The following is a 12,266-nucleotide window of genomic DNA, read 5'->3' as shown; positions in this document are numbered from 1 at the left end:
GGATTGGTGGGGCTGGCCCGGTGGTGCAAGTGGTTAAGTCTGCGTGCTCCGCTGTGGCGGCCCAGGGTCCGCCGGTTCAGATCCTGGGCACGTACCAACGCACTGCTTGGCAAGCCATGCTGTGGCAGCGTCCCATATAAAGTGGAGGAAGATGGGCACGGATGTTAGCCCAGGGCTAGTCTTCCTTAGCAAAAAAAAAAAAAAAAGAGGATTGGCAGATGTTAGCACAGGGCTGATCTCCTCACACACACAAAAAAGAGGAGGATTGGCAACATATGTTAGCTCAGGGCTAATCTTCCTCACGAAAAAGAAAAAGGAACTGAATTTTAAATTTTAGAAACACAGCATTGGTATCAATGCAATTCAATGGAGAAAGGAAAGTCTTTTCAACAAACAGTGTTGAACAACTGGATCACAATGTGAAAAAAATTAACCTTGATCCCTAACTTATACCATAAACAAAAATTAATTCAAAATAGATCTTAATATTAAACAGAAAAGTGAAACTATAAAGCTTCTAAAAGAAATCATAGAAGATTATCTCTGTGACTTTGAGGCAGGCAAAGATTTTTTAGGACACAAAGAACACTAACCTTAAAAAAATTGATGAGGGGCCGGCCCCGTGGCTTAGCGGTTAAGTGCGCACGCTCTGCTGCTGGCGGCCCGGGTTCAGATCCTGGGCATGCACCTACACACCGCTTCTCCGGCCATGCTGAGGCTGCATCCCACACACAGCAACTAGAAGGATGTGCAGCTATGACATACAACTATCTACTGGGGCTTTGGGGGAAAAAAATAAATAAATAAAATCATAAAACAAAAAAAATTGATGAAATGAACTTCAACAAGATTACAAGCTTTTGTCCATCAAAAAGCAGTAAAAACAAAATAAAAGGCAAGCTATAGACTGGTAAAAAATATCTGAAATACATATACCCAATAGCCAATAAATATATGAAAAGCTGCTCAATGTCATTCATCATCAGATGAATGCAAATTGTATTCACAATGAAAAAACTCTGCACATGCACTGGAATGGCTAAACTTAAAAAGATCAACGATACTAAATGTTGGTGACAATAGGGAGCCATTGGAACCCTCATATATTAACAATAGGAATATAAATTGGTATATCCACTTAAAAAAACTGTTTGGTAGTTTCTCTGAATGTTAAATGCCCAATAATTTCACTCCTAGGCATTTGCCCAAGGGAAATTAAAACATCTGTCCACAAAAAGACTTGTACAAGAATGTTCATGGTAGCTTTATTCACAATATCCCAAAACTGGAAATAATCCAAACGTGTATCAATAGGAGAATGAAAAAAATTAATTGTGGTATATTCATACACTGTCATACTACTCAGAAATAAAAAAGAACCTTTGCACATGCAATAATGTAAATGAACTTCAAAAATTTTATGTTAAACAAAAGAAGCCAGATATACAAGAGCACATACTGTATGACCATTTACGTGAAGTTCAGAACAGTGAAAATAAGGTATGATGAATAAAAATCATTATAGAGGCTGCCACTGTTGGGGACAGGGGGTTGGCAGATTGCTGAATTGACTGGAAAGGAACACAAGGAAATTTTGGGGGTGAAGAAAATGTTCTCTTCTTGATTGTGCTGGTGGTTACACGGGTGCACGCAATTGCCAAATTCAATGAACTGTCTCTTAAGATCTGTGCATTTAATTTACTTTAAATTATACCTCCTCTTAGGATGAGCCACTTCATAATTACTGGCACTAAATAAAGTTGCAGAATTCTTTGCCAGGAAAATTGTGAAGATTGTTCAGTCAAAAATAAAATAAGACTCTTCTCATCTAGAGGTATATGGGCCAACATTGCTCCAATTCTCACTAGATGCAGAGCTCCATACACCTGGGACAGGGTGCCTCAGGGCAATCTTCAAGGATTTCAGTGTACTGGGATCTTTCAAATTTGTAGAGTAGCTGAGTGCCCAACATTACATTCTATTATTCTTTTATTCCTGACACAACTTCAGTAACAGCATTATTATTACCTAACTATCTGTGTTTCCTCAAGATTTCTGGTAATTTGCATAATCCTCTACAATGGAATCCACATTCTTCTTGGCAGGAAGATAAAAGAGCTGTTTTTGCCTGATACATAAGCCTCAGTCATCAGCAAGCCATGATTTTAGTCCTTCAAAAATTTTGAACTTCAGCTCTTTTCATGAATGCTTCCACAGCAGGATCTCCTTGGGCCCTTTCCTGCTGAGGAGGCTGAGGCATCTCACGAGTACTGCCACCATTTCCATTTCCTGGTGACTCCAACATTTTTCTCTTGCAGATCAGATATCTTCTTTCCTGGGGCAGCTCCTCTCATCTTCCCCTCTGAATATTGCTCCTGATTGGTTTCTTGAAGCTCTACTTCTGCAGATTGGTTCCATGTATTTGAGTACTCTGGTTTCCGGAACCCATTCATCCCAGTTTTTATTCCAACCACTATAATATATCAAGTATTTGACTTGTTTGTCCTTTATCGCAACCTTTACACACTTTGTTTCATAAAGAAGAAGCCCATGAAAGCACAGCACAGGTTCGCCTTGCCGGAATTCAGGCTTCGGCGCCATGTATAAGTGATTCTCCACCGCCTCCTCCTCCCGCCCCACGCAAGTACTGTCCCTTACTCTCCACCACACCTAACTCAGGTCCTGCGCGCAGTCAGGGGCTGCCAGTTTGTCATCCTGGGCCCCATCAGTATTGTTTTTCACTCTGATTTTTAAATAGAGTCTACAGACCGTTCACTCCTTTATTTCTATATCCAAAATGACTCGCACTGCCTTTAGTTGTTGGCTGCCACAAGAGTTTTTATGGTCCACTCTTGCTCAATTGGAGAGTGCCTAGCGATTGAGCTGCCTGAGGCATGACTTCTGTTCCACGTTGTTTAGGGGCAGCTAATTTGTTTCAAATCAGTTATATACTTTAAAAAATTTTAAATTCATTATTTAAAAACTTTAAAGTGTAGCACACATACAGAAAAGGGAAAAAATCAAAATTGTAAATGCAACAAATTATCACAAAAGGAATACACCCTTGTAACCTCCACTCGGGTCAAGAAATAGAGTATTACCAGCATCCCCCCCAACACATATCCTCCTAATCATTATTGCCCCCCAATATAAGAGCAATATGCTTTCAAAAATATTTTAAAAAATTATTGACTGTCTGTAGTAGTGTGTTGATCCTAGGTCCCTTGACTCAATTTCAAATTCAATTAAAAAAATCTCTCAAGTTTATTTATTTTTTTTTAATTCTTTTATTTTTTGTGTGTGTGAGGAAGATTAGCCCTGAGCTAACATCCGATGCTAATCCTTCTCTTTTTGCTGAGGAAGATTGGCTCTGGGCTAACGTCCGTGCCCATCTTCCTCTATTTTATTTGGGACAGGGCCACAGCATGGCTTGACACGCGGTGCATCCGTGCGCGCCCGGGATCTGAACCTGCGAACCCCGAGCCGCCGCAGCAGAGCACGCACACTTAACCACTAGGCTACAGGGCTGGCCCCATAAAGTTTATTTATTTATTTATTTAATTTTTATTTATTTATTTATTTTTTCCCCCAAAGCCCCAGTAGATAGTTGTATGTCATAGTTGCACATCCTTCTAGTTGCTGTATGTGGGACGCGGCCTCAGCATGGCCGGAGAAGTGGTACATCGGTGCGCGCCCGGGATCCGAACCCGGGCTGCCAGCAGCGGAGCGCGCGCACTTAACCGCTAAGCCACCGGGCCGGCCCCTAAAGTTTATTTTTTAAATTAAGTTATTCCTTGATATCCTAAAAGTGTTGTGCATATGAGGCAACAAACTTTGGCTTTCCAGATTTTTTACAAGAACCCTGATTTATCTTTGGCTTCTATGTTCATTCCTAACATTTTTCTACTAAAAGTTAAAAGATATCGTTTGTCTTTGTAGTTTGGGAGAATAAGTCTATCTGAATGAAGTAGGATTATGACTTTAATTGACTCCTATTGTATGAAAATAAAGTGTATAACAACTGAAAGTATCCATTAATTGAATAATAGATGTCCTAGGTCCTTGCTACTCCAAGTGTTATTTGCAGGTCAGCAGCATCCACCATCACAGGGGAGCTTGTTGGAAATGCAGAATCACAGGCCCTGGACCTACTGAATCAAAATCTGCATTATGGCAAGATGTCCAAGCAATACAGAGGTTTGAGAAAAATACCACTGGAATTTCTGTAGGTTCATAGCTCCACTATTCAATTGTTTTGACTTCTTTTTCCTCCAAATAAATTGTGTGCTTTAAGGAAAAGCCAGAGCTGGAGGATGAAGGAAGGGCAAAGACCTTGGTAGCGGTAGGAGGGTTACTGGACAAACTAAGGTGGTGCCTCCCTTTGGCTAAAGAAGCACTTTCCCTTTTGTCCTCTTTCCCTCTTAAAGCCTTCCCTTCCTTGGCATGTGTAGAGAATGTTAACACTGATCATCATATGAATGAATGGTAACAAATCAATACTCTTTTCTCTTGCTTTCTCTCTTACAGTTTTTCACTTTCTCAAATTAATGAATTTTTTGCAGAAATCATGTTTTGGGGATTTATGTATTTAGTGTTTTTTTGGGAAAAAAGGTAGAATTTAAAAAATTGTAGATGGTCTCATACTTGACATAGTATAGGAAATTAGAGTATCTGCATTTTGCCTTGTTTCAGACAATGTTTAATATTTATATTTCCTTTGAAAAAGTTTGTGTTATGTAAAATGCCTGAAAACAAAAATCAGTTTCTCCGTTTCTAATTTTTACCCTGAAACTCTCTATTCCTTCAATATTCTCTCAAATTATATCAGATTCTCCAGAGACATCAATTATTTTGGGAGGCAATGCCTACTCCTAGGGAAATAATAATGATCAATCCAAATAGGATTAAATTACCTCTCAACTCAGAGAAAGTGAGAGGAAAAACAAAGGAAAGCTTTCTTTAAAGAACACCAGCTAATAAATGTAGAAGGAATGAAAGAATGAGAGTTACACAATCTTGTAACTCCCAGTGCAACAGCTGATTCAGGCAAAGCAAGAATCATTAATTGATGTTAAATCAATGAGATGAAAGATCATTGGGTGTATTAGCTACCTATTCTGGTGTAACAAACTACCCCAACAATTAGTAGCTGAAAACAACAAACATTAATGCACTCAGTTTCTGAGGGTCAGGCATCCTGGAGCAGGTTAGCCGGGTGCCTCTGGCTCAAGGGCTCTCCTGGAATTGTAGTTAAGCTGTTGGCCAGGGCCACAGTCATTTCAAGACATGAGTAGGGTGGAGTGATCTGCTTCCAAGCTCACTCATGAGCTAGTTGGCAGGCTTCAGTTCCTTGAGGGCTGTCAGACCAGGGGTCTTACTTTTGCCACACAATGTGATGTGAGCCACTCCATGGGGCTGCTCATGACATTGCCTTGCTTCCACCAAGTTGAGTGGCTCAAGAGAGAGGCAGAGGCAGAGACAGAAAGAGAGCGAGACAGAGAGAGAGAGACAGAAAGACAGAGCCAGAAGCAAGTCTTGTTATAACCTAATATCAGGTAGAAGTGACAATCCCACCACTTCTTTCATATTTTATTTGTTAGATGAGAGTCAGTAAATCCAGTGCATGTTTAAGGGGAGGAGATTACACAAGTGCATGACTGCCAGGAACAGGGATCACGGGAGTCATCTCAGAAACTGCCTAACAATGAGGAATCAAATGTTTATATGATAACAAACCATTTCCCCACAGATTACATACTAATTATTAAGGAGAACATGTGCCATTACAATGGAGAGATTTGACAGTTTACAAACTTAGCATCACTAATAGTGGAACTTCCTGATATGATACAGTATAAATTTCACAACATCACCTATGAAGTAGTCTTCCCAAATGTGTTTATTCTGAATCTTTAGACTTAATTTTACTTTATAATAATTTGAGGGGATGGATGAAAGTTACCAACAGCATGAGGAAGTAGCCAGACAAATCCAGAATGTAGGCCATTCTACAAAACAACCTTGCGGGACTCTTCAAAAAGTCAATGTCATGTGAAAAAAAAGGTTGGGGGCTTAATCCAAAAACTGAAGAGATACAACCAAACACAATGTGTGAATCTTGGGTGGGTCCTAGATTGGACAAAACAAACAAACAAAAATAGCTAAAAAAGACATTTTGGGGATAACTGAAGAAATTTTAATATGTAAAAGCAACTGATCATATTATACAATTTTATTATTATTATTATTATTATTATACAATTACATATGATAATAAAGTTATAGTTCTGTAGGAGAATGTCCTTAGGATATGCTGAAATATTTTGGAGTAGTGTTATGAGGTCTACAAATAACTTTTAAATAGTCCAACAACCACCACACATGTGTGTGTGTGTTAGGTGTCCAGACAGAGGAAAAACAAATGTGGCAAAATGAATATATAATGTTGAATCTAGAGTATATAGTGCTCACTGAACTGTTTCTTTTTTCTGTGTGTGAGGAAGATTGGCCCTGGGCTAACATCCGTGCCTGTCTTCCTCTATTTTATATGGGACACTGCCACAGCATCGCTTGACAAGCGGTGCATCAATGCGCGCCTGGGATCCGAACATGCGAACCCCAGGCCACTGAAGCGGAGCGCACGCACTTAAGCGCTGCGCCACTGGGCCAGCCCCTGAACTGTTTCTTAAAAATTGTTTTTAAAACTTTTCTGTGTGTTTGAAAATTTTCAAAATAAAAATTTGGGAAGAAATTTCTCTCTCCTCTTTACCTCCGAATTACTCCATTGGTCTTAACACTCTATTTTAGCTAATCTTTCCTGGCATATAGTTCCTCTCTGAGGAATGTCTAAAATAATAACCCCTTTCTTTTTTTAATCAAGAAACTTCCAGAGAACAATTACTAGATACATCATCCTACTTTGTATTTGAGTTGGTGATTTCTATTTTGGCTCCCTCACTCAACTGGAAGCTCTATGAGGTAAAGACGAGGTTTTATATATCACTGCACAAAACCAATTGCAGTGAATTACTCATATTACACCACATCTCTTGATGTTCATTAAGTTAAGCCAAAGAACAAGAAGAAACAGAAGGCAAGCAGAGAGTCTACTTTAAATACTGGCTTGCAGTTTATACAGTATAGAATTCATTCAGCTCTCAAAGAGCTCTACAATCTATATCCTAGAGATGCTCATTGTTATTCCTCACATACTTCACAACTCTTATTTACTTTTTATTTAAAAATAGCAGTTTAAGGCCTAAATTTAACATGATTAACAGTACTTTGTCTTTAAATAGGGGTTTACAAAGAAGTTTATAAATCTTATATCACTAAATTTTACCAGGTAGTGAAGTCCTTAAATAACAGATAAAAGATGTGTTTAAATTAATTTATAGATGGTTTAAAAAAAAAAAGGCATATAAAGAGAACAAGTGACCTGTCCTAAATCACCTAATTAATTCTCAATACTTTAGTTCTCTTTTCAACGACACATGCTTGTTTTCTACTTGAAGAGTTGTACAATACTTTACAGGAAAACTAAAATAAACTCTTAGGTCAAGAAATGTGATGATTCATTAAAAAATATATTTGTAAGTACTGTGTGTTTTTGGCTGTAGTTTATGAACATTCATAAAGATTTCCATGCCTCAGTCTGTTTCTTGATATGAGTCCATTTCATTTATATAATAATAAATAATAAATCAGCATTTATTTTGCTGATTTAAGGTTTTCATCCAAAAATTCAGTAATGGCTTCTTCGTCTGCTGACTGAAGTAGTGTCTGTATTAGCTGATCCAGGCACTTCTCCCCACATAAAAATTCCTGATAAAAGAGAGAGTGACTATGAAAACCTGATGACTAGAAATAAAGAAGAAACAAAGCAAAGAATTAAGTGTGTATTTATTTGGTTTCTTTACAGTCACTATCTAATAGCAACCAAGGATTACTAATGTGGTTCTACAATATAATGAACACATTTGCTAAGCTGGGAGGATACCCAGTTAGTATTGGCTTTTTATATAAAAAGTGAATCCAAAAGAGTAAATGGAATTCTACTACTCTTCTTAAATTGTTTAAATTAGCAACATGTTTAAAAATCAATCTTCTGAGATTTAGATCTTTCCAACAACTCTGGAGACAACAAAACAAAGAGATCTGAATCAACTTCTGAATTTACACCGCTCTCTCTTTAAAATTCCTTTGCTTGACTTTTCTGACAACACCATTTTAGGTTCTCAAACCATCTTTGGGAGGATATGTTTGCTGAATCCTTTCTCCTCTTTTACCCCCCCAAAATTAAGGGTTTTTATTCTTGCCCTGAAAATTCCACTCTTTTCCTTCATACCACATTATTTTCCAAGGGGAAAAAAGATTGAAATGCCTTAATGCCTAGGCATCTTGCTGCCATATTAATGTGCACACTGCTCCTTGCCATTCTCTCCTTGCCGAACCCTCTGGACCTGGCTGATAAAGCCTCCCCAGACCATTCTAGCTCACACTTATGCCAATCCTCCAAATTTACATTAAGTGGTTTATGATAGTTCTGTTTTTTTTCCTTAAATTGAAAATGCAGTGGTTTTAAAATCTAGAAGTCCTGCATGCTGAAATATTTAGGGGACCAGTGTCTTGAAGTCTGCAACTGCTTTCAAATGGTTCAATAGCAACACAGGTGTACATATGGAGAGAAAGAAGAGATGGAGGTTGAAGAGAAGGCAAACGTAGCAAAATGTTATAGAAGTTCTGTATAACAGAGTTGTTGGGATTAGCGAATTAGCACAATTTCATATTTGAGAAATGCTCAAAATCTAGACAGTGGCTTAATGGAAATACTTTATAGCATTGGCATCTGGAACACAGAACATTTAAAGTTTTGATGTAGGCATAAACTAATCTTATATTTAGTCTTTCTTGAACGGTCTTAAAGTTGAATTTTAGGTTAAGTGGACACATTTATCTCTCAAGTTAAACTGTAGGGGAAAAGATATACCTTACTGTCTTTGTATTCCACAAAACACCAGCATATAGTAAAACCTCAGTTAAACTTTATTATTAAACTAAAAGCAAAAGCACTATGATGGAATTGGAAAATTAAGATTTATGCCATACTGAGCAAAATATGAAAATTGATTATAAAATTAGAGTGCCTGGAGCTCAAATTATTATTGCCAACGTGATTTCATCATTTGGAAATTATGTAAAAAGGATTAGCATTCTTACTGATAATCACATGGAGAGTTCAACTGGATTAACCAGAGTGCTAGAGATACAAAGATCAAAGATCAATGAGTCTAGTTCCTAACTTTAAGAAGCTCATAATCTAGTAGGAGAGGCAGGCAAATATATAAGCATCACAATACAGTGCAAGAAATTAAAAAAATAAACAAGAAAGTGAGGGTTGTAAGGAGCCATTAATTTTGACAAGAAGGTAGCATCAGGAAAGAGTTTAGGAAGGAAGAAAAAATTTGGATTAGATCTTAAGAAGAGAATAGTATTTCTCCAAATACAGTCATGCCTCACTTAATGACGGGAATACGTTCTGAGAAATGCCTCGCTAGGCGATTTCGTCCCTGTGCGAACATCATAGAGTACTTACACAAACCTAGACGGTAGGTATAGCCTACTACACACCTAGGCTATAGGGTATTAATCTTATGGCACCACCGTCATATATGCGATCCGTCACTGACTGAAATGTCCTTATGTGGCGCATGACTGTAGAGGCAGGCAGAACAGTCAAAACAATGAGCATGAAGAAAGGCATGGAAAGAAAGTACATCTAAAGCCCAGGGCAGGGGAAATTTCCAGTGTACTTGGACTATAGGGCAGGAGATAAGCTGATAAGGAATCTGCACAAGGACTTTGAGAAACAGAATAAAAATACAAAACAATATATTACATGGTAGCCTGTGCTCATCATCTAGACAAATAGAATAAAATAACCTACAAGAGAATGCATGGCAAGAATACTGGGTGATCTCACAGAACCTAGGGATAGGAATGTACAAGCTGCTGCCACCATCCTGGGAATGAAGCTGGGCCTCAGGAATAAATGATTGTGAGGATTCATATCACCAGGATTCTTTCCATCCAGTTCTCATTTTTGCTCCTTTCCTTATATCAGGTTGGCTGGAAACGTGGTTTCTAACCTTTTGTAAGCTTCACATATTTCAGCTCTTTCCTGTCCTTCAGATTTTAATGTTTTACTACAACATTTTTTTCATGCCATTTTCAAATTCTTTCCTTTCACTAATATAGAATGTTTTCTTTCTTTCCAGTAAGCTGGTTAGTGATTATTAGAGCATACCAATATAATTTTCCTTATTATTTCTGAGTCTGGCATGCTAGTTTAGTTAGTAATAACATGTTAGTATTTAGGCCAAATTAAGATATTTTTATTACTATTAAAGCTAGTTCGCCTGCCTCTGTTTCATGACTAAATACTATACTGAGCACCTATGCGCCCTTCTAAAAAATATTACTGGTCATAAGAATGTGGCTGTCTTAGGGAAACCACCACCACTACCAGAAAAACAACTGAAAGAATATGGTGCAATTAGAACAATACGGCCAAACATTCTTGGTTATTTCTGTGTGTTTCCTGAGGAAAGGGAAGTTAGCAAATATTTTCTTCTTTTCGACAAGGTTATTATGTTCCTATGCAAGACAACCTTAAATTGCCGAGAAGACAGAGGAAGTGGCATAAGATACACAGAAATTTCTAAATATATCCAAAACACAGACATTTCCCTTGCAAAATTAGGACTTTAATTTTGAATATAGAATGGGACAGAATCAAGTGAAAGAAGCCCTAGGTATCTCAAGGCACCAAGGAAAAAAATCAAAACTTTCTGTCACCTGCCTTCTCCACATAGTCCTTTATGGGAACAAGTTCACCTTCCCCTTTGGTGGAAGCAAAAGGGAAATTTTTCTGTGCTTCACCATTAATGTATTAATGTCAGTGGTCTCGGCTAGACGAAACTTAGTTAGGTTAACTTTCAAACCATCTTGACAGGGTCTTTTCCAAAACAGCATAAGTGTTAACACCTGAATCTAATCAACACACACTGTGGTAGGCAGAATTCTAAGATGTCCCCTGGTGTACACACCTTGTGTAATTCCCTCCCTTAAGTGCAGGCAGAAGCTGCAAATATGATGGAATATCACTCCAGTGATCAGGTGACTAATCAGTTGACACTGAGTTAATCAAAAGGAATAGTATCCAAGTGGGCCTGGCCTAAACAGATGAGTCCTTAAAAAGACCTGAGCCATTCCTGCAAGAGATTCAAAATGGGAGAGAGCACATGGAGGGGGCCATGTAGCAAGCAATTGCAAGCAGTCTTTAGGAGCAGACAGCAGAGAACTCAGCTCTTTCGTACCTGGATTTATGACCTACAGTACCTATGAGATAACAAATAGGTATTATTTTAAGCCACTATATTTGTTGTAATTTGTTACATAGCACTACAAAACTGATACACATGTATATATGTATACTGAATATCTTGTGGGTTTTTTTTTTGTGTGTGTGTGTGAGGAAGATCAGCCCTGAGCTAACATCCACGCCAATCCTCCTCTTTTTGCTGAGGAAGACTGGCCCTGAGCTAACATCTGTGCTAATCCTCCTCCACTTTATGTGGGACGCCGCCACAGCATGGTCTGACAAGTGGTGCGTCGGTGTGCGCCTGGGATCTGAACCCGGGCCGCCAGCAGCAGAGTGCGCTCACTTAACCGCTACGCCATGGGGCTGGCCCCTGAATATGTGTTAATACGTTGCGATTGTATCACAAAGAATTTGGAATTTAAAAGATAACTGCCTCCAACTGGCATAAAGACCATATTTCTTGCCAGCAAACTAATACAAACGTTTGCAAATTTTAGGGCATCAACTAACATAAACTGGCTTAATGATTTTAAATTACTTGGCAATATTTTAGACATAACTCTCTAGAATTTGACTATACTTTCTTCAAAAATCAAAAGTCATAAAGCATACTCAGTAATATTACCTTAATATCACGAACTTCATATGCTATCCTGTGGTCAGTGACTCTATCCTGGGTGAAATTATATGTCCGAATTCTCTCTGATTGGGCTCTTGTTCCTACCTGTGCCATAACAAAAAGCAATTCATATTTTAACTTTATAATTACCTTTATTACAATGGAAAAAGTACTTGTAAATGACTTTTCTATTTCAACATTTTAAATATTTTCTAAAAGTCACATACAAAGTGACAAGGAACAAGAATGGGCAGAACTTAATGT

The 12,266-nt window shown here is 38.1% G+C and overlaps 1 protein-coding gene and 1 pseudogene across 4 annotated transcripts in view; both read right to left on the bottom strand.

Moving 5' to 3' along the window:
• Window positions 1-1,693: 1,693 nt before the first annotated feature.
• LOC131409946 (mortality factor 4-like protein 1) lies at window positions 1,694-2,602 on the bottom strand (annotated as a pseudogene).
• Window positions 2,603-5,435: 2,833 nt separating this feature from the next.
• Window positions 5,436-12,266, bottom strand: part of MTRF1 (mitochondrial translation release factor 1) — a 39,456-nt gene continuing 32,625 nt past the window's right edge. For 3 of the 4 annotated variants that reach the window (XM_058548253.1, XM_058548255.1, XM_058548254.1), the window contains exons 9-10: window positions 12,009-12,107; window positions 5,436-7,824 (exon numbers count right to left, since the gene is read on the bottom strand). In XM_058548253.1, coding sequence (XP_058404236.1) covers window positions 7,711-7,824; window positions 12,009-12,107 — 213 coding nt within the window. In that variant the 3' untranslated portion in view covers window positions 5,436-7,710. The remainder of the gene's footprint in view (window positions 7,825-12,008; window positions 12,108-12,266) is intronic. The other variant, XM_058548256.1, reaches the window with a different exon arrangement.

This window comes from Diceros bicornis, chromosome 9, assembly GCF_020826845.1.
Source record: "Diceros bicornis minor isolate mBicDic1 chromosome 9, mDicBic1.mat.cur, whole genome shotgun sequence".
Taxonomy (NCBI): Eukaryota; Metazoa; Chordata; class Mammalia; order Perissodactyla; family Rhinocerotidae; genus Diceros; species Diceros bicornis.
Note: the sequence above shows the minus strand (reverse complement) of the source record. Positions and strands in the feature narration are given on the sequence as shown.